This window comes from Amphiura filiformis, chromosome 17 (genome assembly GCF_039555335.1).
Source record: "Amphiura filiformis chromosome 17, Afil_fr2py, whole genome shotgun sequence".
Classification (NCBI taxonomy): Eukaryota; Metazoa; Echinodermata; class Ophiuroidea; order Amphilepidida; family Amphiuridae; genus Amphiura; species Amphiura filiformis.
In genome coordinates, this window is record NC_092644.1 from 12,911,340 (window position 1) to 12,932,611 (window position 21,272).

General features: G+C 38.3%; 1 protein-coding gene across 4 annotated transcripts in view; it reads left to right on the plus strand.

Moving 5' to 3' along the window:
* The window catches only part of LOC140136955 (dynamin-1-like), a 105,042-nt gene that overhangs the window by 33,802 nt on the left and 49,968 nt on the right, over nucleotides 1-21,272 (plus strand). For all 4 annotated transcript variants that reach the window (XR_011856793.1, XM_072158614.1, XM_072158616.1 and 1 more), the window contains exons 4-8: nucleotides 526-729; nucleotides 1,632-1,730; nucleotides 2,080-2,240; nucleotides 14,967-15,109; nucleotides 20,836-21,039. Coding sequence is in view for 3 of the 4 variants with exons in the window: in XM_072158614.1 (XP_072014715.1) it covers nucleotides 526-729; nucleotides 1,632-1,730; nucleotides 2,080-2,240; nucleotides 14,967-15,109; nucleotides 20,836-21,039 (811 nt within the window). In the remaining variant the exon portion in view is untranslated. The remainder of the gene's footprint in view (nucleotides 1-525; nucleotides 730-1,631; nucleotides 1,731-2,079; nucleotides 2,241-14,966; nucleotides 15,110-20,835; nucleotides 21,040-21,272) is intronic.

Sequence of the window (21,272 nt, forward strand, 5' to 3'; positions counted from 1 at the left end):
AAACAAACATAACCTGCTCTCTCTATTTACTCTGCATTTGAATCGCAGGGCAGATGCAGTGAATATGACAAAGTCCTCACAACCAGTTCCAATGGCTGTCTGTTATCTGTATAACCTATCCTGGACATCTTGGGAGAACAATGTCTAACATTGAATGATTCACCCAGGTTAACCCTAACACTGAACACTGCTTTTTGCTATCGGAAGTTAAAGAAGGAACAAAAAAGAAGTCACTTGGTGCCCCCGGGATTCGAACCTTAGACCCCTCGGTTGCCAAGCACACAACCACCGGCCGGTAGCCATAGGGGTTGCACTGGCCCAGCCAGCATTTCCCTGAGCATATAGCACTTAGTGTGACTGCGTCATTGCATCACATGGGATCCATGCATGCACAGTGATTTATATCATTGTGGTATTTTGTGGTATCTATGGATGTTTGGGTTAAATAAGAAACCCAAAAATGTATCCCCAATTCAACAATACCAATTAATAAGAATTTATGTGTCTCATTCTTTTTCCATTCAGTTTTAAATCTGACATTGATTGATTTGCCTGGTATGACCAAGGTTCCAGTCGGAGATCAACCAGCGGATATTGAAATGCAGATTCGCAATATGGTGCTGGAGTTTGTCAATAAAGAGAACTGCCTGATATTAGCCGTGTCACCTGCCAATGCGGATCTTGCCAACTCTGACGCGCTGAAGGTGGCCAAAGAAGTAGATCCACAAGGTATTGTAAAAGTTTGGGGTATATAAAAATAAAGACATATTCTTTTTCAGTGGGTGTGAAAGAATTTTTAAATTAAAATTGTTTTTTGGTGTATAATATTAGACGATATTAGACATTGATAATTGACAGCACCCTTGTCGTCACAAAACTAATTTGAGATGCAAAGATCATAGCATGTTATAGGTGTCGGTGTACATACACTCATTGCAAGCAAAAATTGTAAGCAAGTTTGTGATAGCTTCGTTCATTTAAATTCTTGGGGAAGTCCTCATCATGGTAACTTTGTTAGTGATTAAAGTGATACCGAAACTGAATAAGAATGAGAATAAAAGATAGGAACTGTATTTTAACTATCTACTATTGTGGCATAGATGACATGTCCAATATTTTATCGTTTTGGATACTGGCTGCACCGGCATCCACTACCTGAAATATTCAGCATGCCTGATAGTATATGACATGATAGTTGATAGTAAAAATAACAATTCCTATCTTTTGTTCTCTAATTTTTGACTCTGTCATTAATTTTTCACATAAATCACAGTATTTGTGCAAATAATAACATATATATAAACTATGATTGTGAATGGTGTCTTCTCACCCAATTGCTGAGGTAACTTATTGTGGCAGAATTGGAAGTAGTCAGCTAAATGCTGAAATCAATGCAAAACACTTGTCAAGACAGCACTATAAAACAAATTTGAATCATATTCCAATAATGATTATTGATATTAATATACATGTAATTATCAGTACCAGTACATTTTCACAAAATTGATTAGTTTTAGTTTTGTTAATATTAATGATTAATGATATTAATATCAGTGCAATTACACTTTTTCACAAAATTGGCAAGTTTTAGTTTTGTTAATGCCTGTCGTTTTCTCCACATTTCGTCGCAGGAACGCGTACAATTGGTGTGATTACCAAGCTGGATTTGATGGACGACGGAACCGATGCTAGGGCTATTCTTGAAAATCAACTGCTCCCACTTAGAAGAGGTATGGTAACGCTAAACCTTTGATTCAAGTTTCTTTGAATGTTTCATCGAATTTATAGTCCCGATTGGTTAGCTAAATAAAAGAATTCCACCAGGGACTGTCTTTTGGAATTGGCAGGAGAGCATTAAATAACTCTTCTGGAGCCTTTCAGGAGAGCTGTTTAAGAGCAATTACATGTTTACAATAGAATGTAAGGAGAGAATTGTCAACTAAGAAGAGCTAAAAATTGTTCTTCTATATCAGATTTAAGGAGAGCAGTAGAGAGTGATTGCTCTTGCTCTCCTCAAAAGGCAGTCCCTGTTACACTGTCACTGATTTTCTGAATATTTTATGCAATCCTTGTCTGCAGGTTACATCGGGGTTGTCAACAGAAGTCAGAAGGATATCGAAGGACGCAAAGATATCAAAGCAGCTTTAGCAGCCGAACGCAAATTCTTTCTCAGCCATCCAGCTTACAGGCACCTCGCTGACAAGATGGGCACGCCATACCTGCAGAAAACACTTAACCAGGTACTGAAAAGTGGGCTTATTCTATTTGAAATACACACTCCCCCTGTGGAAGAGTTAGCTATTTAGTGTTCCTCCATACCTGCTGAAAACACTTTGAACCAGGTACTGAAAAGTGGGCTTATTCCATTAGAAATACACACATTTAGTGCTCCATGGAGTATGGGTTTCAAAAAGACACAATTTCCCTCCAAATACTAGAATTTCCCTCGAAACAACACCATTTCCTGGGAAGGAGCTTCCCAAATTTCCCACTTTTTCGAGCCATGAAGGACAGAAATGAAAGAAAAAGGAAGATGAATAATGCTACCTTATTTAAATGGAAGTTAAATTGTCTGTGTAATCGTTTTTTCCATTAAATTTGTTTACTTTGAAGTACAGTAAATGGTAAAAAAAATGTTTTTATTGTACTGAAACTGCATTTCCTGCTTTCTGGTATATGAAAAAAAAAACCACTTAGGGTTAATCAAGACAGTGCAATTTGATCATTTGTAGGTGTGGATTTATTCTCAACCAACATCTGACAAATTTTTGTGCCAAAAAACTTGTCCCAAAGCTTGTCCAGATACTTATAATTTTATAAAGTATTCTGCATTAGGTTTTCAACATGTGATAAGCTTTGAGACAAAATATTTATTAAGGTGCCCTTAGGAAAGACAAGTTTTGCAAAGTAACATGCCGCACACGATAGCTAGAAGCAAGGATATGTGGCATTAGCATTTAACCAGTCCTAGATCCTTTATATCACACTCACTGTCATGTTAATGAACTATTAGGTGGAAACTATCACAGGAAATTGACTTTGCATGCCAGGGTTGTGTGCTGTACAGGGTTGCCAAAAGATTTCAGCCTGAATCGTGGGTCAAATAATCGAAAAGTCACTCAATTTTTCTCTCTACCATTGGCTTCTATGGGGCAGGAAACTATCGGAAGTCGCGGGAGCCAATGTTGAAAAGTCGCCCAAATTTGTTCTTAAACATTGGTTTCTATGGGACAGGAAATTGTCAAAAGTTGCGGGAAAAAGTGGCCCAATTGGGCTACCAAATCGCGGGTTTGGCAACCCTGGTGCTGTATCCCACATGTGGCAATTGGATATTCCTGTTGAAATCCATACACCCCCTGTGGAAGACATGCCTTTTAATTTTCCACACAGGGAGTGTGGATTTCAAATGGGGTTACCTGAATGGGTGATTCCATTTGACATCTACACCTCCTGTGTTAAGGTCATGTTGTCCATAGCGGGTATATGGATTTCAGCTGGAATATGCCCAATGATGTAAAGAATATCCAAAACTTTGCTGATTATCGTTTTTGAAAGTTTCAAATACAAAGGGCATGAATTTGGGCTTGTTCGCATCACAGGGCATAGAAAAAGGGATGATTGTGGGAGTGTAGTTCCCAGAAAATCTTGAGAAGCGGTAGAAAATAATGAGGGTGACTGGTAAAATACAAAATATTACAACAAATTTTTATGTTCATTTTGTTTTGTCCAATGCTCTTTTTAGTGCATCAAAAGACTATTTTTGTAGCCAGAAAGGATTAATTTACCCCTATTACCGTATTGGTCCGAGTATAGTCCCACCCGTTTTTTATGTGAAAATTTTTCTTTTTTTTTTTAATATTTTTTTTTAAGTTTATTTTTTACTTGTTTTGGAGTGTCCCTGGACCTAGATGCTAGGATCATTCATGGTTGACCTAAAAAAAAAAAATTAAAAAAAATTCAAGATATTTTGTATTTTTAATATGAAAATTGATACTTTGTTTTCATGTCATACTCTATTAATGATTTCAAAATGCATTCAAATTCAATGCATTTTGAAATCATTAATAGAGTATGACATGAATAAAAATTATCAATTTTCATATTAAAAATACAAAATATCTTGATTTTTTTTTTTTTTTTTTTTAGGTCAACCATGAATGATCCTAGCATCTAGGTCTAGGTCCAGGACACTCAAAACCAAAAAAAAAAAAAAACTTATAAAAATTTTTTTTTTTTTTTTTTTTACAATTTCTGAAATTTTTTCGAAAAGGGGGTGGGATTATACTCGAACGTGGGACTATACTCGGACGAATACGGTACTGTTAAGCAAATTGTTTTATCTAGCAGAAAATTTCAGATTTTTGCTCCTTATTGGCTCGATAGTTCCCCAGAAGAGCAAAATTATTTCCATGGCCTGGCTTGCAAATCGCAATGTTAAATTCATGAGGAATTTGTGACAACTGTAGACGCTTTGAGGTCTGAGTACATAGAATACTAATTATGAGAAAGTTTTCCTGAGAGTGGAGTGTAGGAAATGCAAATTTAACAATTTACTAGATACTCAATACAGAATATGACATTTACACATTCACTTTTAAAATTGGAACCTAGTTATGGAAATATTTTGTATTACTCATGCACCACTCTAAAAGGAAATAGGTACATGTATGCTGCTTAGTCATAATATAGGATCTATATTAATCAATCAATCAATCCCTGAAACTTATATAGCGCCTAAAACCAAGAAAACTTGCACTAAGGCGCTGGACACATACAAAGAACATCATATGCAAACAAATGAAAAGAAATACATACATAATATCAATTCAAAATATACACAATTACAAAGAAAGTTAATGCTTATACGCAATTCCAAACAGGTGATGTTTAACCAGTTTCTTAAAAATGACAATGGATTCTGCATTTCTGATGTGTTTGGGCAGTTTGTTCCAGATGCAGGGTCCATAGCAAGAGAAAGACCTGTCCGCGAATGTTGAATGTTGAGTTCTTTGTTCAATGAAAAGTGTTGTTGATGTTGTGGAGCGAAGGCGTCATGCGACCAGTTTGTTCATGAAGCATATCAGAAATGTAATCCGGAGTTTGTTTGTGAGAAGATTTGTAAACGAGGACCAGGATTTTAAAATCAACTCGTTGCTTAATGGGTAACCAGTGCATGTCAATGAGATCATTTGTGATGGAGTCATACTTGCGTTTCCTAGTAATTAGGCGTGCAGCAGTACGCTGGATATTTTGAAGACGCTTGAAAAGCGTTTCGCTGATGCCGACAAGTAAACTATTACAATAGTCAAGCCTTGAGGTGACAAGAGTATGAATGGCAAGTTTGGTAGATTCGGTGGTTAGCATTTTACGAGCACGCCCAATGTTAATCAGCTGGAAATTGGCAGATTTTGCAATATTAGCCACCTGCGCAGACATAGTCATGCTGCGGTCAAACATGACCCCAGGTTCTTTACGGGATTACCCAGAACAGGGATATCAATGCCAGCGATATTCACAGATGAAAGATTGAACTTGGCAAGCTGAGCGTGGAATCCAAACACAATGACTTCGGTTTTTTCGGCATTGAGTTTCAAGAAATTATGAGACATCCATGTCTGAACCTCGTTAACACATTGCTCAAGTGTTGCCACAGCACTCTTCACACCGTCAGCTGATGTAGGACAGATGGAAACATATATCTGAGTGTCGTCCAGCGATATGTGTAGTTTCATGCCATACTTGCGAATGACCGAGCCAATGGGGAGAATGTAAATTAAAAATAGGAGCGGTCCGAGTACCGACCCTGTGGCACACCATAGCGGAGGAACTGTAGGTTGGAGAAAGTTCCATTAATGCACACGCTATGCGTCCTATTTGACAAATATGACTTGAACCAGTCAAAAGGAACATTATTGATTCCGAGGATGTCTTGGAGTCTTGTGAGTAACACCATATGATCAATGGTGTCGAATGCACTACTGAGATCGAGCAGCAGAAGTATGGTGACACCTTGCATTTCCATAGCCCATAAGATATCATTGTGGACCTTAATCAAAGCTGTTTCTGTGCTGTGAAACTGTTTGTATGCTGACTGAAGGGGCTCGTGAAGGTGGTGTTTGGACATATGATCAGTCAACTGTTTTGCAACTACACGCTCAAGCACTTTGGAAATGTAAGGAAGGTTACTCACAGGACGGTAGTGTTTAAGTATATTGTGGTCCAGATTGTGTTTCTTGAGCAAAGGTATTACGATAGCAGATTTCAGAGGATCTGGGACCACACCTTCCTCTAAGGACATGTTTATGATGGATGTTATTGCTGGCATAAGAGCATCCAACTGTTGCTTGACCAACCAAGAAGGGAGAGGGTCAAGCAGACAAGAAGGACATGGAGATTTGATAATTATCTCCTTAACGTGAGCTTCAGACACAGTGGTGAAATTGTTCCACAGTAAGTTCCTCTGCAGCTGATTGGAATTTGCAGCATCTGACCCACCAGATGGTAAATTAGATCTGATAGTCACAATCTTAGACATGAAGAAGTCCGCAAATTGGTTTACTAAGACACCTGGACAGTCATGATCAGGAAACTTAGAAGGTTGCTTATTGTGAAGGATGTCACCGATGATTGAGAACATAGTCTTGAAGTCATTGCCACAGTCCACAATCTTGTTGTTATAGAAAGTGCATTTGGCAAGATAGAGAGAACTGTTGTATTTATTTCGGATTGCTTTGAAGATCTCAAAGTCAACAGTTAAGCCACTTACAATCCACTTTCGTTCTGCCCTTCTTCGATCTCTTTTCATCTGGTGTAGAGAATCCGAAAACCAGGGCTGTTGAATTCTGGGCACCACAGATCGTGTACGGGGTGGTGCATGTTGGTCTAACAAACAGGAAAGTGTTTCATTATACTGGATAACAGCGTCAGTGACATTGGAAGCAGGAGAGGTAGATAAATCAGATATGACAATGTCCTCTTTGAAAGCGACCGGGTCAATTGATCTGAATTTCCTGGCTGTTATTAGTTTCTGGGGTAGTTTTGGCTTATCAAGGTGCAGGATACAGGAAATGAGCGCATGATCTGATATTAAGTCATGGACGTGAGTGGATCTTACTAGATTGTCCATTTCATGAGAAATGACAACATCAAGAGTGTGGCCACATCGGTGAGTGGGGCCAACAACAGACTGGATCAGACCCAGACTGTCAGTTAAGTCAACAAATCTCCGCGTATCATGGTCGTCACTCACATCAAGATGAAGGTTCAGGTCTCCAACAAGCACCAATTAAGCCCTTGGAGATGGCATAGTCTTGAAGAAATGGTGAAAACTCCTCAAAGAACATTCCAGCAGTAAAACGATTTACGGGGACGGTAGGGTCTATAAATGGTAACCAGAGTGAAACATCTCGATCCACTGGTAAACACAATGTCACAGTACTCAAAACTCTTAATGCGACGATTGCTATTGTCAGATTTAGAAGCAACATTTAAGCCTTTCTTGAACACTACAGCGACCCTCCATGGGGATCACCCCTCCTCGGGGTACATTAAATATATCATAGCCAGGTGGAGTAAGTGTGGATACATAAAAGTCATCAGATTCATCACCAGCCATCCAGGTCTCTGTGAGAGCAAATATATCAATGTCATGCTCAACAAGCAAGTCAGTGACTATACCCTTAGTTGATTTAGTTTTGACAGACTGGCAGTTAAGGGAAAAGAGAGACAATCCATTTGAAGATGTATCTATAGGCATTGATAGTTTATGCCTATACTTTTTGCCACCTTTCTTTCCTCTTCTTGTGGGTGTAAATCTTGAGATTCCCAAGGAGAAAATAGTGTCAAACACAGGCTTTGGAAGTGAATGATGTTTAACACTTTCATTGATTGATAGGAGAAAGTCTCTTGAGTAAGCCATTGAGTTAATGGGTACTTGAGTAGATTGATCCATGATCCATGGGTGATCATTAGCAAGTTCTGTCCAAACAAGTAGTGATGCTATTATATGTAGGCAAATCCAAGCTCCAATACATACCAACACATGCATAGTGTTTAATGGTGGTACAGATGAAAAACACAGTGATGAAAAATCCAAAATGAAAAATTAAATATTTGAAGCGTGATCACCCAAAACACAACACAAATATAGGTCCATAAAGTCTCTGATGAAACTGAAGCAAGATGATATAACTTTCAAACAGTGTATGTGTCTTGTGCCTGTTTAAATGATGGTAAAAGACAGAGCACATGAGAGTGCAGCCTCACAGCGCACATCATCAAAAAAGCTATAATAAAGCTATAATAAAGCTATAATAAAGCTATAATAAAGCTATAATAAAGCTATAATAAAGCTATTATAACTGCAATGACAGCTTTTGATGTGTAATTTCTCGTTCCTATGGCACACTGTGACCAGGGCTATAACTAGGAGTTTTCCGGTTGGGGGAGGGGGGGTTGCAGATTTTCCAAATGCAGACCTTTATCAACAAAAATCTTCATTCTGGCCAAAAGCAGACATATGTCACAGAAAATCCATGATTTGTGTTATCCAAAATTTTGACATTTGTTGCAGAAAACTTATAGAGGAAGGGGATACATTTACAACCCCCCATGGTATGCTACAGGTCTGGCTGTGACTTATCAATATGTTGTCATATCAGTCCAAGATTGATTTGAAGAAAATATAACAAAATAACCAATGAAAGTTGAACATTACTTAGAAGAAGTTTTACTTCATATTACCAATTCTTCAGCAAACTATGCTTATGTGCCAATAGTGTAATATTGTTGGTACATGAATTTGATATATTTTGGGGACCTAATCTTGAAATCAAAATGTTGTTTTAAAAGTTTAAGATTAGGTTGAATAAATAAAACAATAATTGTAGAATGCTAAAATTATTTTGAGGAAGTCTCACACCACTATGAGCAAAATTTGTTTGTAATGCTTTCAACCGGGTGGGGGAGGGTGATATGTAGAAATAGCCACAAGGAGGCATGCTGTAAAAATGGGTCACATTATTGGCATTTTGGTATATCACTGACCCCTTTTTTAAGCCAATTTTAGTATATGGATGGATGGGCCCTTTTTGTCTCGCCTGAACTTTGTTCAGGATGGGACTTAGTAATCACTATTTCTGTCTGTCCGTGCGTGTGGGCGTGTGTGTGGATGTGTGTATGTATGTGTGTCCGTCCGGAGCTGTATCTGGGGAACCGTAAGACTTACGGCGACGCTACTTGGTGGGAGGAAGGGTATCCAAGTTTGCTCCGTAACCGTATGTTTTGGGGAAAATATGCAAATTAACATAGCTAATTTGCATAATTTATGCGCAAATCAGCGCAAATTGATAGCGGAGTTTGTGGACAGACTATCTCAAGATCCGTCAGGCGCATGGTAACGAAACCTGGTGTCAGCTATGATACACATCTGCTGATCACCTGATTAGTTTTTCGGCGACAAGTATGCGCATTTAGTTGTTAATTTGCATAATTTATGCGGAACGATTCTACAAATATGGTTGGAAATCTGAAGAAATCCGCCTTGTGGAGCTGTATCTGGGGATTCGTAAGATCCTAAGCCCTATGATGATGAAACGTGGTAGGGGGTAGTATGGCCAGAGGATCTCAATCCGATTCGATTTTCAGCGCAAAATATGGTAATTAAGTACCTAATTTGCATAATTTATGCATAAAATGCAAAAACCTATTTTCTCTGAGACTAGGGGTCGCAAGTTCTCAAAACTTGGTGGGTGGGTGCATCTTCACCCCAGACAGAACAAGTTTGTATTAGTTAGTGCATCAAGGTCACCAAAGGTCATCCAGGGGTCATCTGAGGTGAAATGACTAAAAACTGGCGTATGGGCACGATACTTGGTGGGTACGGTCAACATAATGTGGTAGGGGGTAGTATGACCAGAGGATGCACACTAGTACCCCCCCCATGTGGCCCCTCCCACACTCAAAGTTGGGGGGTCAAAATTTAATGAAATATTGTTTTTATATTATGCATTACATATATCAATTTCGGTCATGTAGGCCAAGTCATTAGGCCAAAAAAAGACTTAAGAATGTCTCTCATGTACAAAAGAATAGGAAACTGTACATTTAAAACAACCTTTTAGGGTGAAGGAAGCATTTTTCAAAAAATGTCTAAAACGGGTTTTATGTCAAAAATGTCTCGGTTGGGGTGCTACATCGAGTCAAATATTCACTAGCACCCCCCCCCATGTGGCCCCTCCCACACACTCGAAGTTGAGGGGGTGTCAAAAATTTAATGAAATATTGTTTTTATATTGCGCATTACATATATCAATTTCGGTCATGTAGGCCAAGTCATTAGGCCAAAAAAAGACTTTTAAGGATGTCTCTCATGTACAAAAGTATAGGAAACTGTACATTTAAAACAACCTTTTTAGGGTGAAGGAAGCATTTTTTCAAAAAAATGTCTAAAACGGGTTTTTATGTCAAAAATGTCTCAGTTGGGGTGCTACATCGAGTCAAATATTCACTAGCACCCCCCCCATGTGGCCCCCTCCCACACACTCGAAGTTGAGGGGTGGTCAAAAATTTAATTAAATAATGTTTTTATATTGCGCATTATATATATCAATTTCGGTCATGTAGGCCAAGTTGGCCAAGTTATTAGGCCAAAAAAAGACTTTTAAGAATGTCTCTCATGTACAAAAGTATAGGAAACTGTACATTTAAAACAACCTTTATAGGGTGAAGGAAGCATTTTTTCAAAAGAATGTCTAAAACGGGTTTTTATGTCAAAAATGTCTCTGTTGGGGTGCTACATCGAGTCAAATGTTCGGAAGATTATTTCGGGGTCATCTGAGGTCACCCAGGGGTCATCTGAGGTCAAATTACTAAAAACTGTTGTATGGGCATGAAACTTGGTGGGTACAATCAACATTTAGAGTAAAATGTTCGGAAGATTCTTTCGGGGTCATCCGAGGTCACGCAGGGTCATCTAAGGTCAAATTACTAAAACTGTCGTATGAGCATGAAACTTGGTGGGTACAATCAACATTTAGAGTCAAATGTTCGGAAGATTATTTCGGGGTCATCCAAGGTCACCCAGGGGTCATCTAAGGTCAAACTACTAAAACTGTCGTATGGGCATGAAACTTGGTGGGTACAGTCAACATTTAGAGTCAAATGTTCAGAAGATTATTTCGGGTCATCCGAGGTCACCCAGGGGTCAGCTGAGGTCAAATTACTAAAACTGTCATATGGGCATGAAACTTGGTGGGTACAGTCAACATTTAGAGTAAAATGTTTGGAAGATTATTTCGGGGTCATCCGAGGTCACCCAGGGGTCCTCTCAGCGCAAACTACTAAAAACTGCCGTATGGGCATGAAACTTGGTGGGTACAGTCAACATTTAGAGTAAAATTTTCGGAAGGTTATTTCGGGTTCATCCGAGGTCACCTAAGGGTCATCTGAGGTCAAATTACTAAAAACTGTCATATGGGCGTGAAACTTGGTGGGTACAGTCAACATTTAGAGTCAAAGTTTCGGAAGGTAATTTCGGGGCCATCCAAGGTCACACAGGGGTCATCTGAGGTCACATTACTAAAAACTGCCATATGGGCATGAAACTTGGTGGGTACAGTCAACATTTAGAGTCAAAGTTTCAGAAGGTAATTTAGGGGTCATCCAAGGTCACCCAGGGTTCATCTGAGGTCAAATTACTAAAAACTCGTACGGGCATGACACTTAGTGGTTACAGTCAACATTAAGAGTCAAATTTTTGGAAGGGCATTTCGGGGTCACCCAGGGGTCATCTGAGGTCAAATTACTAAAAACTGTTGTATGGGCATGAAACTTGGTGGGTACAGTCAATATTTAGAGCCAAATTTTTGGAAGGTCATTTTTGGGTCATCCAAGGTCACCCAGGGGTCATCTGAGGTCAAATTACTTGAAACTGTTATATGGGCATGAAACTTGGTGGGTACAGTCAACATTTAGAGTCATGTTTTTGGAAAGTCATTTCGGGTCATCCAAGGTCACTCAGGGGTCATCTGAGGTCACATTACTAAAAACTGTCGTATGGGCATGACACTAAGTGGTCACTGTCAACATTAAGAGTCAAATTTTTGGAAGGGCATTTCGGGGTCACCCAGGGGTCATCTGAGGTCAAATTACTAAAAACTGTTGTATGGGCATGAAACTTGGTGGGTACAGTCAACATTTAGAGCCAATGCTGTTGGAAGGTCATTTTGGGATCATCAAAGGTCATCCATGGGCATGACACTTGGTGGTTACAGTCAACATTTAAAGTCCAATTTTTGGAAGGTCATTTCAGGGACATCTGAGGTCACCCATGGGTCATCTGTGGTCAAATTTCTAAAAACTGTCACAGGGGCATGAAACTTGGTGGGTACAGTCATCATTTAGAGCCAAATTTTTGGACAGTCATTACAAGGTCATCTGAGGTCACTCAGAGGTCATCTGAAGTCAAATGACTAAAAACTGTTGTATGGGCATGACATGTACAGTCAACATTTAGAGCCCAATTTTGGAAGGTCATTTTGGGGTCAGTAGGGGTCATCTGAGGTCAAATTAGTAAAAATTGTCGGATGGGCATGAGACTTGGTGGGTAGGCCTACAGTCACCATCAGCCAGGTAATTGTGCCCAGCCGAGACCCACCAAAATTTAGGGATCAAAGGTCAAATTCCAATATTGGTCCAATCAAGCTCAAATTGAACAGGCAAATCGCCATGGGTTGTTGCAGGTTCATTTACTTCTACCAAAAGTAATCGTAAAAGCAGGCGATCGCGAAAGCAGGCGAGACTCGTGGTTCGAGAACCGCCTTGTTTCAAAATGTCAGTGTTTTTGAAATCTCCCCAAATGTTTGGGAAAATTAGTAAAAACTAAGACAATTTGTATTAAATTGTCCGAAAAGTTGAACTTTTGGTGTATCCATGGGTCCAAATTTCTTACATGATGGGTCTACCTTCAAATCTTCAGCAGCACACCGTTATCAAAACCAAACTTGAGTACCCTCCCCTTGGGAGCTTGAAATCGGAAATGTCAGAATAATTGCGAAAAATGAAATGCATCATAGTGCATGGCTGTGAAAATCTTGAAATTACAGAACATACTATCCAATCCAGTATGATATGAATAATTATATCAGGCAGCATACCGTGTGTACAGCAGTAGCTTTCATATTAATAGCACTCGGTTAATATAGTTATTCCAGGAAATTACTGTTGCAAATAATTTATTAACTGAGGGTGGAGGAATTTCAAACAGGATGTAATTATTATAATATTATTTTGATATTAATATCTGCATGTAAATGTAATGGGTTTGCATACGATGTTTTCATGCATTGTCAACTTTTGAAAAAAGATCTAAAATGGAGTGTTCTCCTTCATGCGGTCGAAACTTACAAACATGCACATGCAAACTGTTGAAAGAGACTAATACAAGAGACATATAACTGGGAAGTTTTACTCAAGCATGCCAGTTATGGTAATTGTATATTTTGCAAATTTTAGAAGCAAAACATGTTAATTTCAACAAATCAAATGAAACAAATTAATAAAACCACCAAAATGTAATAGCTATGAAAAAATGAAAAATTGTCCATGTTGAAAACATGTGCTTGCATATTTGCCACTCCCTAAAAATTACATTCTTTGAAGTTACAACATTTTTTAATGAATATTAGGCTTAACTTTTGAATGCAACATACACTCACATACAATTATAGTGTGCTAAAAATAATCATGCTTCAATTCTGTGCATGTTTCTTTATTGAAAGTTGCATTCAGCAGTTGCCCTGAATATTAATTCAGGGCTTCAAGTGACCCGATATTTCCTATTTTTTCCTATATTTGTGAACTCCCTTCCCCCTATAATTTCATGTTATTGTTACAAAATAGTCCTATAAGTCCTATATTTTAAGGAAAGTAACATTTTTTCATTTGCAGTAGTGAATTTTATGTAAAATTTAACATTTCCATGTCAGCAGGCAGAATTTACTGGCCTATGTTTTTGCCCAGTATATTATTTATAGATATCATGTCAGTCCAAAATGATGCATACATCATGCAAAAAGTAAAGTATCTTTGGTACTTTCCCCCTTAACAATTAGTTTGTGGTCTCTGATACCCAATGTATTCAACTTCTGCTGTCCTATTTTCATTCAAAATATTCCTATATTTTTGCAAGGGCTGGTTTGAAGCCATGTTAATTCCTTAAACAAAGATTCACAACAAATTTAAAGTATGCATATGTTTCTTTATAAATGAGTTGACTTCTGACGTCATTGCCTGGCAGTATGCATGGGCATCATCACAATTTCCATTGTTGTTTGCCTGGCAGTATGCATGCACATCATATTTTGTTCAGGGCCTGTGGTTTTAAAACTCCCGCCACTCACAATAAGGCTATTTAACAGTGTAGTTGTTATACGCAGTTCGGTGAAGCATATCGATATACCAGTCCCTTGCCTTTGTTGATAAACAATGAGGTCAACTCATAATTGTTAGCTGCTTCAGCAGTTGCCCTGAACATTAATCCGTTTAAGGGGGTACTACACCCCTGTCCAATTTTGTGCCTATTTTTGCATTTTTCTCAAAAATTATAGAGCATTGGTGACAAGTAAGATATGTATATTATACATGTAGGGGCAAGGACTATAACTGCTACACTGGAAATTTTATTTCAGCACAGACAACAGTTGTGGAGTTACAGTCAAAAATGAGGGAAAACCAATATTTGATCAATAAATCAATAACTACTTGCCTTGAGTTACTGAATTTTCAGTGCAGTAGATGTAGTCCTTGCCCCTATAATATACATATCTTACTTGTCACCAATGTGTTACAATTTTTGAGAAAACGCATAAAAGTTTAAGCAAAAATTTGGCTAGGGGTGTAGTACCCCGAAGAACCACAACAAGTTTTAATCATCTGCTCATGTAATTGTTTCATTTTGTTCTCAACAGCAATTGACCAACCATATTCGCGACACATTGCCACAGTTACGCAATAAATTACAGACACAGTTGTTAGCCATGGAGAAAGATGTAGCAGAATATAAGAATTTCAGACCGGACGACCCAGCACGTAAAACTAAGGCTATGCTTCAGTAAGAATACATTAACTTTATATTTATATGTGTAGATAAGGCCAAAAAAAATTGTTTTGTTGCCCTTCCAAGACAAAAAATTTTGGAGGGTCGGTAGGTCGATCTTTTTTTCTTTTTCTTTTTTTTTTTCATGGGCACTTTCTCCATTTTCCCTCCATTTTGAAAATGCTAGTATTGACAAATTCTTGATCATTTCACATTTTTTTTTTTAATTGCATTTTTGGACAGAATTTAAATGGAAATACTTTTTATTTTTAATCAAATATGCACTTAATAAATTAAATGAGTGAACAACAAATATAAAATGTCCTTGATACTGTCCAAATTTAAGGTTTCTTCTAAAAATAGGATTTAAAAAAAAAAGAAACAACCCAAGATTTCTGATTTTTTGGGTCGGTCGGTTGAGGGCAACCAAACATATGTTTTTTTAGCCTAATAGGAGCGAGAGATAAAAATACTAGTTTGCGTCTGATGATCCACAGCCCATGATTGGTTAGAAGTGCGTAAAAGGAAGGTTGATTCATCTGGTGTCTTTATCAAAGAAAAGGAAACGCAGAAAATAGTGTAAAATTACTGGGTTTTTTACATGGCAAGAGCAACTTTTCTAGACATTCTTGACATGGTGCCATTAGGAAAGAAAGTTTCCTATTACTAAGATCCAACTCCCAACTTTTGAGATGTTTTGCATATAGTGCTCAGCACTATGTCGAGTCGTGTGATTTCGGTGTTAAAAGCAAACTTTCACTTGATTTTGTCTCTTGTGGGGGTAAATAATGTGAAAAAAAGATGTTTGCATTTTTTTATTTCTTGGGAAGTGGTAAAATCCAAGATGGCCGCCAAAATCCTATAAAACTGACTGACATATGCAAAAAAAGCTATATATCACTCTCAAAATATGCTAAAATGTAAATTTCAAATACTGGAACAATGTAGCCTTGTGTCAGACACTCAAAGAAAGATTTAATATTTCGGGGTAACTGGTAAAATCCAAGATGGCCGCCAAAATCCTATAAAACTGAGTGACACATGCAAAAAAAAGCTATATATCGCTCTCAAAATATGCTAAATTTGTAAATTTCAAACACTGGAACTATGTAGCCTTGTGTCAGACACTCAAAGAAAGATTTAATTTTTCGGGGTAAGTGGTAAAATCCAAGATGGCCGCCAAAATCCTATAAAACTGACTGACACATGCAAAAAAAGCTATATATCGCTCTCAAAATATGCTAAAAACGTCAATTTCAAACACTGGAACTATGTGGCCTTTTGTCAGACACTCAAAGAAGGATTTAATATTTCAGGGTAAGTGGTAGACTATGCTATAGTCGAATTTTATTAAAAATATGTTATTATTAGTCATGATGAACCCATTTCGTTGAACTCAAAATTATACTGATGTTTATTAAAATTAAAGTATTCAATAGTAAAATGGTCATAAAGAGTTACAAATATCAGATGATTAGTGACAATAAAAGTAATTGAATGCAACATTATCTTGCATAATTATAACGGCTCACTTTAATACTGAACAATTCTGATTTTGGAATCTACCAGTTTATTGAAAGCGAACCCCGAAATTTCGACTATGAACTTTGAATTGTAAGCAGAACTTTACCCCCTGGACTTTGCTCTCTAAAAATACACTGCCAAGCATACTTGTTTATCAGTCCTTTAACCACAAGTACGCGCTAGATGTTTGATGAGAGATTAACTTTCGCGTCAACACAAAGCGCCGCAAATACCACAGACAGTTGTTTACGGTGTAGTTAATGGTAATGGCGCGGGCCCAGACGATTTAAACCATAGCGAGGTATGGGCGACCAATCACAAGGCAGATCCATTTAAAGATGCATTACATCATCGCTAATTTTAGTTAGGCCAGAAATTGGCCTAACTCTCCATAGAGTCCCGTGTTAAAAATCTTAACCGCAAGGCAATGTCAGTAGTCCACTTGGGAAGCTAACAAACAGAGGGAGTAGAGTGACTGATCAGATGTGAAAATCTATTAATTGTGCACACATTAATTAAATCAGAGTTTTAAGCTTAAATACAATATCCAGAGTATGCACAATGGGCAAGTGGACTACGGGGTAGTCTAGGTAAGTGGTAAAATCCAAGATGGCCGCCAAAATCTTGTAAACTGACTGACACGTGCAAAAAAAGCCACATACCTCTCTCAAAGTATGCTCAAAATCTAAATTTCGAATACTGGAACTACATGTAGCATTGCATTGTGTCATGCACTCAAAGATAACTTTAATATTCTAGAATTATGATTATTATTCAATATGGCGACCAATATGGCTGCTTATATACTGCTTAAATGTATATAAATGCATGAGTTTGTTTTTATGATCACGTTTCCAAATGTATAATTATGTCTCGGAACCAAAAGCACAATGTTTTACATAACCAGACCCCTTGCCAGGTCCAAGATGGACGGCATATCAGATACAGTACCTACTCATGGCACTAATGCATAGGCCTGGGCGATGCATGGAAATGATGAACTATTTGTTTGCGTGGCATCTGAAAAGACTGTTTAAAATCACTGTAATTGACCAAGTTATATTGCCAAAAAGTACATTTTGGGTTTTGATGCTTGAAATGGTATATTTTTCTCATTATATGACACCTTTTAGCATATATTCGCCCTATCTAATTAATTGTATCTTTCAGCTTCAAGAGCGCAATGCCATTTTGTTTGCGGTTCAGTGCATTTAAACAAGAAAAGTCTCATTTCAACCTATGTTGAGTTTTTGATCATTTTGATCATTAAATCATCCAGTTTCACCTGATATTGGTGGCGTTTAACTATATTAACTGTGAGAGTTCTAAATTTGAGAAAATTTCACCCGAAATCTGCCATTTTCCCATTGACAACAGTGTAATGGGTTTAGGGGTTTAGACTGCGTTATCCTAGATTCACGCCCCTTATCGGGGTTAGGGCACCTTATCTGGTTTTTTTTTTTTTTTTTTTATGTCTGAACTATGCAAGGCATTAACAGCTGCTATCGGTATGATAGCGCTGATGGGCTGGCGCCAAGCTAGTTGTTAACCTCCCGCTTGACGCTCAGCCGATTCTGGTTAGAGATAATTGGACCAGGTAGATCGCTCCAAAGGTGAGCTGAGGATGGAAGGAATGACCTCTGGTGGCTGACCAGGTTGGATCTTGGGATTTTGACAGCTTGGTCGTGGGATCTGACAGAACGCCGCAGACGAGGATCAATAATCATACGATCTGGTAACAGATGTTGAAGGAGTTCTGGAGCTTCGCCATAGAACATCCGATGAAATAGAGTGATGGCTCCCACTGCTCTTCTATGTCTCAGGTGCTGTATTTGATGGTTCTTTCCATCTGCTTCTGAGATGCCAATGATACGTACCGCTCTTCTCTGTATCGCATCAAGTTTGGACAGAGAAGTGGGTGGAGCACCATTATCCTAGATCCACGTTCCTGATCTGTGGTTAGGGCACCATATCTTGGTTTAGATGCCTTATCTGGGATTTAGACTGCCTTATATGGGGTTTGTGTTTCTTATCTAGGGTTTCAGGTGCCGTATTTGGGTTTTTTAAACTACCTTATCTGGAGCTTACGTCCCTCATCTGGGGTTTAGATGCCTTATCTGGGGTCTAGACTGTGTTATCCGCAGTTAACATCCCTTATCAGAGGTTAAGGCAACTTATTTGGGGTTTAGACTGCATTATCCTATAATTTACATCTCTTATCTGTGGTTAAGGAGCCTTATCTGGAGTTTAGACTGCCTTATCTGGGGTTACACGTCCCTTATCTGGGGTTAAGGCTCCTTATCTGGGTTTAGATGTGTAAAGAATGGATCTGGGATTTAGACTGCCTTGTCTATGGTTTACATCCGTTTTGGGGGGTTTTATATACATCTCTTATGGTTTACATCCCTTATTTGGAGCCTTATGGAGTTTAAATGCCTTATCTGGGGTTTAGACTGTGTTATCCTAGGTTTACGTCCCTCATCTGAAGTTAAGGCGCCTTATCTGGGTTTTAGATGCATTATGTGGGATTTAGATGCCTTATATGGTGTTTACGTTCCTTATCTGGTGTTAAGGCGCCTTATCTGGGGTTTAAACTGCCTTATCTGGGGTTTACGTCTCTTATCTGGGGTTTACGTCTCTTATCTGGGGTTTACTCTTATCTGGGGTTAAGGCGCCTTATCTGGGGTTTAGACTGCGTTATGCTAAGGTTAAGGTATCTTAGCCCCAGGTAAAGATCGTAAACCCCGGATAAGGCCGTATAAACCACGGATAAGATAAGATATAGGCTAAATTCTGCATTTTAGTGGTGGTTATTTTTAAATTTTGGCGGCCATCTTGGGGTTTAAGGTCCTGTGCTGTTTTAGATTATATCAATGGATTTCTAGACCCTGTAAACATGGGTATAGTCACCAGCATCATACTTCTAGGACTTTCTGCACCCGAGATATAGCCAAATAAATTTTCACTGGCGGCCATTTTGAAATTTTGGCAGCCATCTTGGAATGATAGGTCAAAGGCTGTTGTAAATGACTCTATTGGATTCCTTGACCCTGAAAACATGGGTATAGACATCAGAATCGTGCTGCTGGGTGCTTCTCTGACCAAGTTATGGTGATTTTAAGGGATTTTGGCAGCCATTTTGAAAAACGCCCTCTACCAAGAGTTCCCCACACTTTTCGATGGTGCAGACCCTTCTCATTTTATTCAGCATCCTCAAATCTATAACGAAACACCTTCAAAGCTTCTTGTACTCAACCCGAGAATGGGACTTCCATTCTGTACCCTACTAAAGCGCAATTTATGAGTAAAATATGGCCAATTTTCAATCACGGCGGCCATCTTGGATTTTAGGCACTAAACGGTCTTTAAAAAAATGAAAACATGTTTTATTTCAATCTTTACCTTTCAATGTAATGAAATCAATTGAGAAATTGCTTTTAACAAAAAAATCGCACGACTTCCCCTTTGTTCAACATAGCGCTGTGCACTAATATGTTTGAAGGTGCAAAATTAATCACAGGTGCAATCTGTTTTACCGCCGCTTTCAGAAATTTTAATCGTCACGACAAATCATAAACAAATCGTTTCTGAGTTTGATTGACAGGTGATGTCAGATGCAAATAGTCTTTTTAATTCAGTCTCGGATTATAGTGAGATTGATGGTGTGTTACTTAAGGTGCGTTCATACTACGCCGCAATTTTATTGTGATATCGCAATGCAGTATGATGCAGTGCGAAGCAATTGCGGCATAGTATGAACGGACCTTAAGTGTTAATGTTTGTATGATGATAAAGTCATAAAACGGGGAGGGGCATAAAAAATAATCTGCACCTATGCATGAGAAACAAAATGAGTGAAAGGGATGTTCTGTTATTTGGCTACCATTCAAATAACTTGTCTTACCCATGTATCTTGAATGCCTACATGTACACCCTACAAGGCATAAAACCATCACAAAGTTACTGGAGTACTTTGCGAAGAGTTGCTTAAAATCTTAAAATACCACAGTGTTTTAACTGATTTCAGCATTTTTGTTATTGTTTTCAATGTTTTTCAGCCTATTATTGAATCAAATTAGCAGAAAATGGTAAAAAAACACAGTTTTCAGTGTTTTTCCCCAAGACCAGTTTTCATGCCTGAAAAATAGATTCTAGATACCATAAAACTGCTTCAAATACATTTTAATAAAGCTGATTGTATTACTTTTCCCACACAGAATGGTGCAACAATTTGGTGTAGACTTTGAGAAGCGAATAGAAGGCTCCGGCGACCAGATCAACACCATCGAGCTGTCAGGAGGTGCCAGAATTAACCGCATTTTCCACGAGAGATTCCCATTTGAGGTGGTCAAGATGGAGTATGACGAGAAAGAGCTGAGACGAGAAATTAGTTATGCTATCAAAAATATCCATGGTGTCAGGTGAGTGGAAAAGATGTGTATCAGAGAAATGTGGCATTGATATTAATCGATGGTTAAGACATCTTGCATAAAGAACAAAGTTTCAGAATTTCAGTTTTATTCTATTCTCTCTCATACTAATGATAAAATGAGATTGTGATGCATTAAAGAAGTTGAATTTGAAGACTCTGGTCAGGCGAGAAAAAAAAGTTGTTTGATTATCCTCATCCGACCGACCCTAATCTGGAAAAACA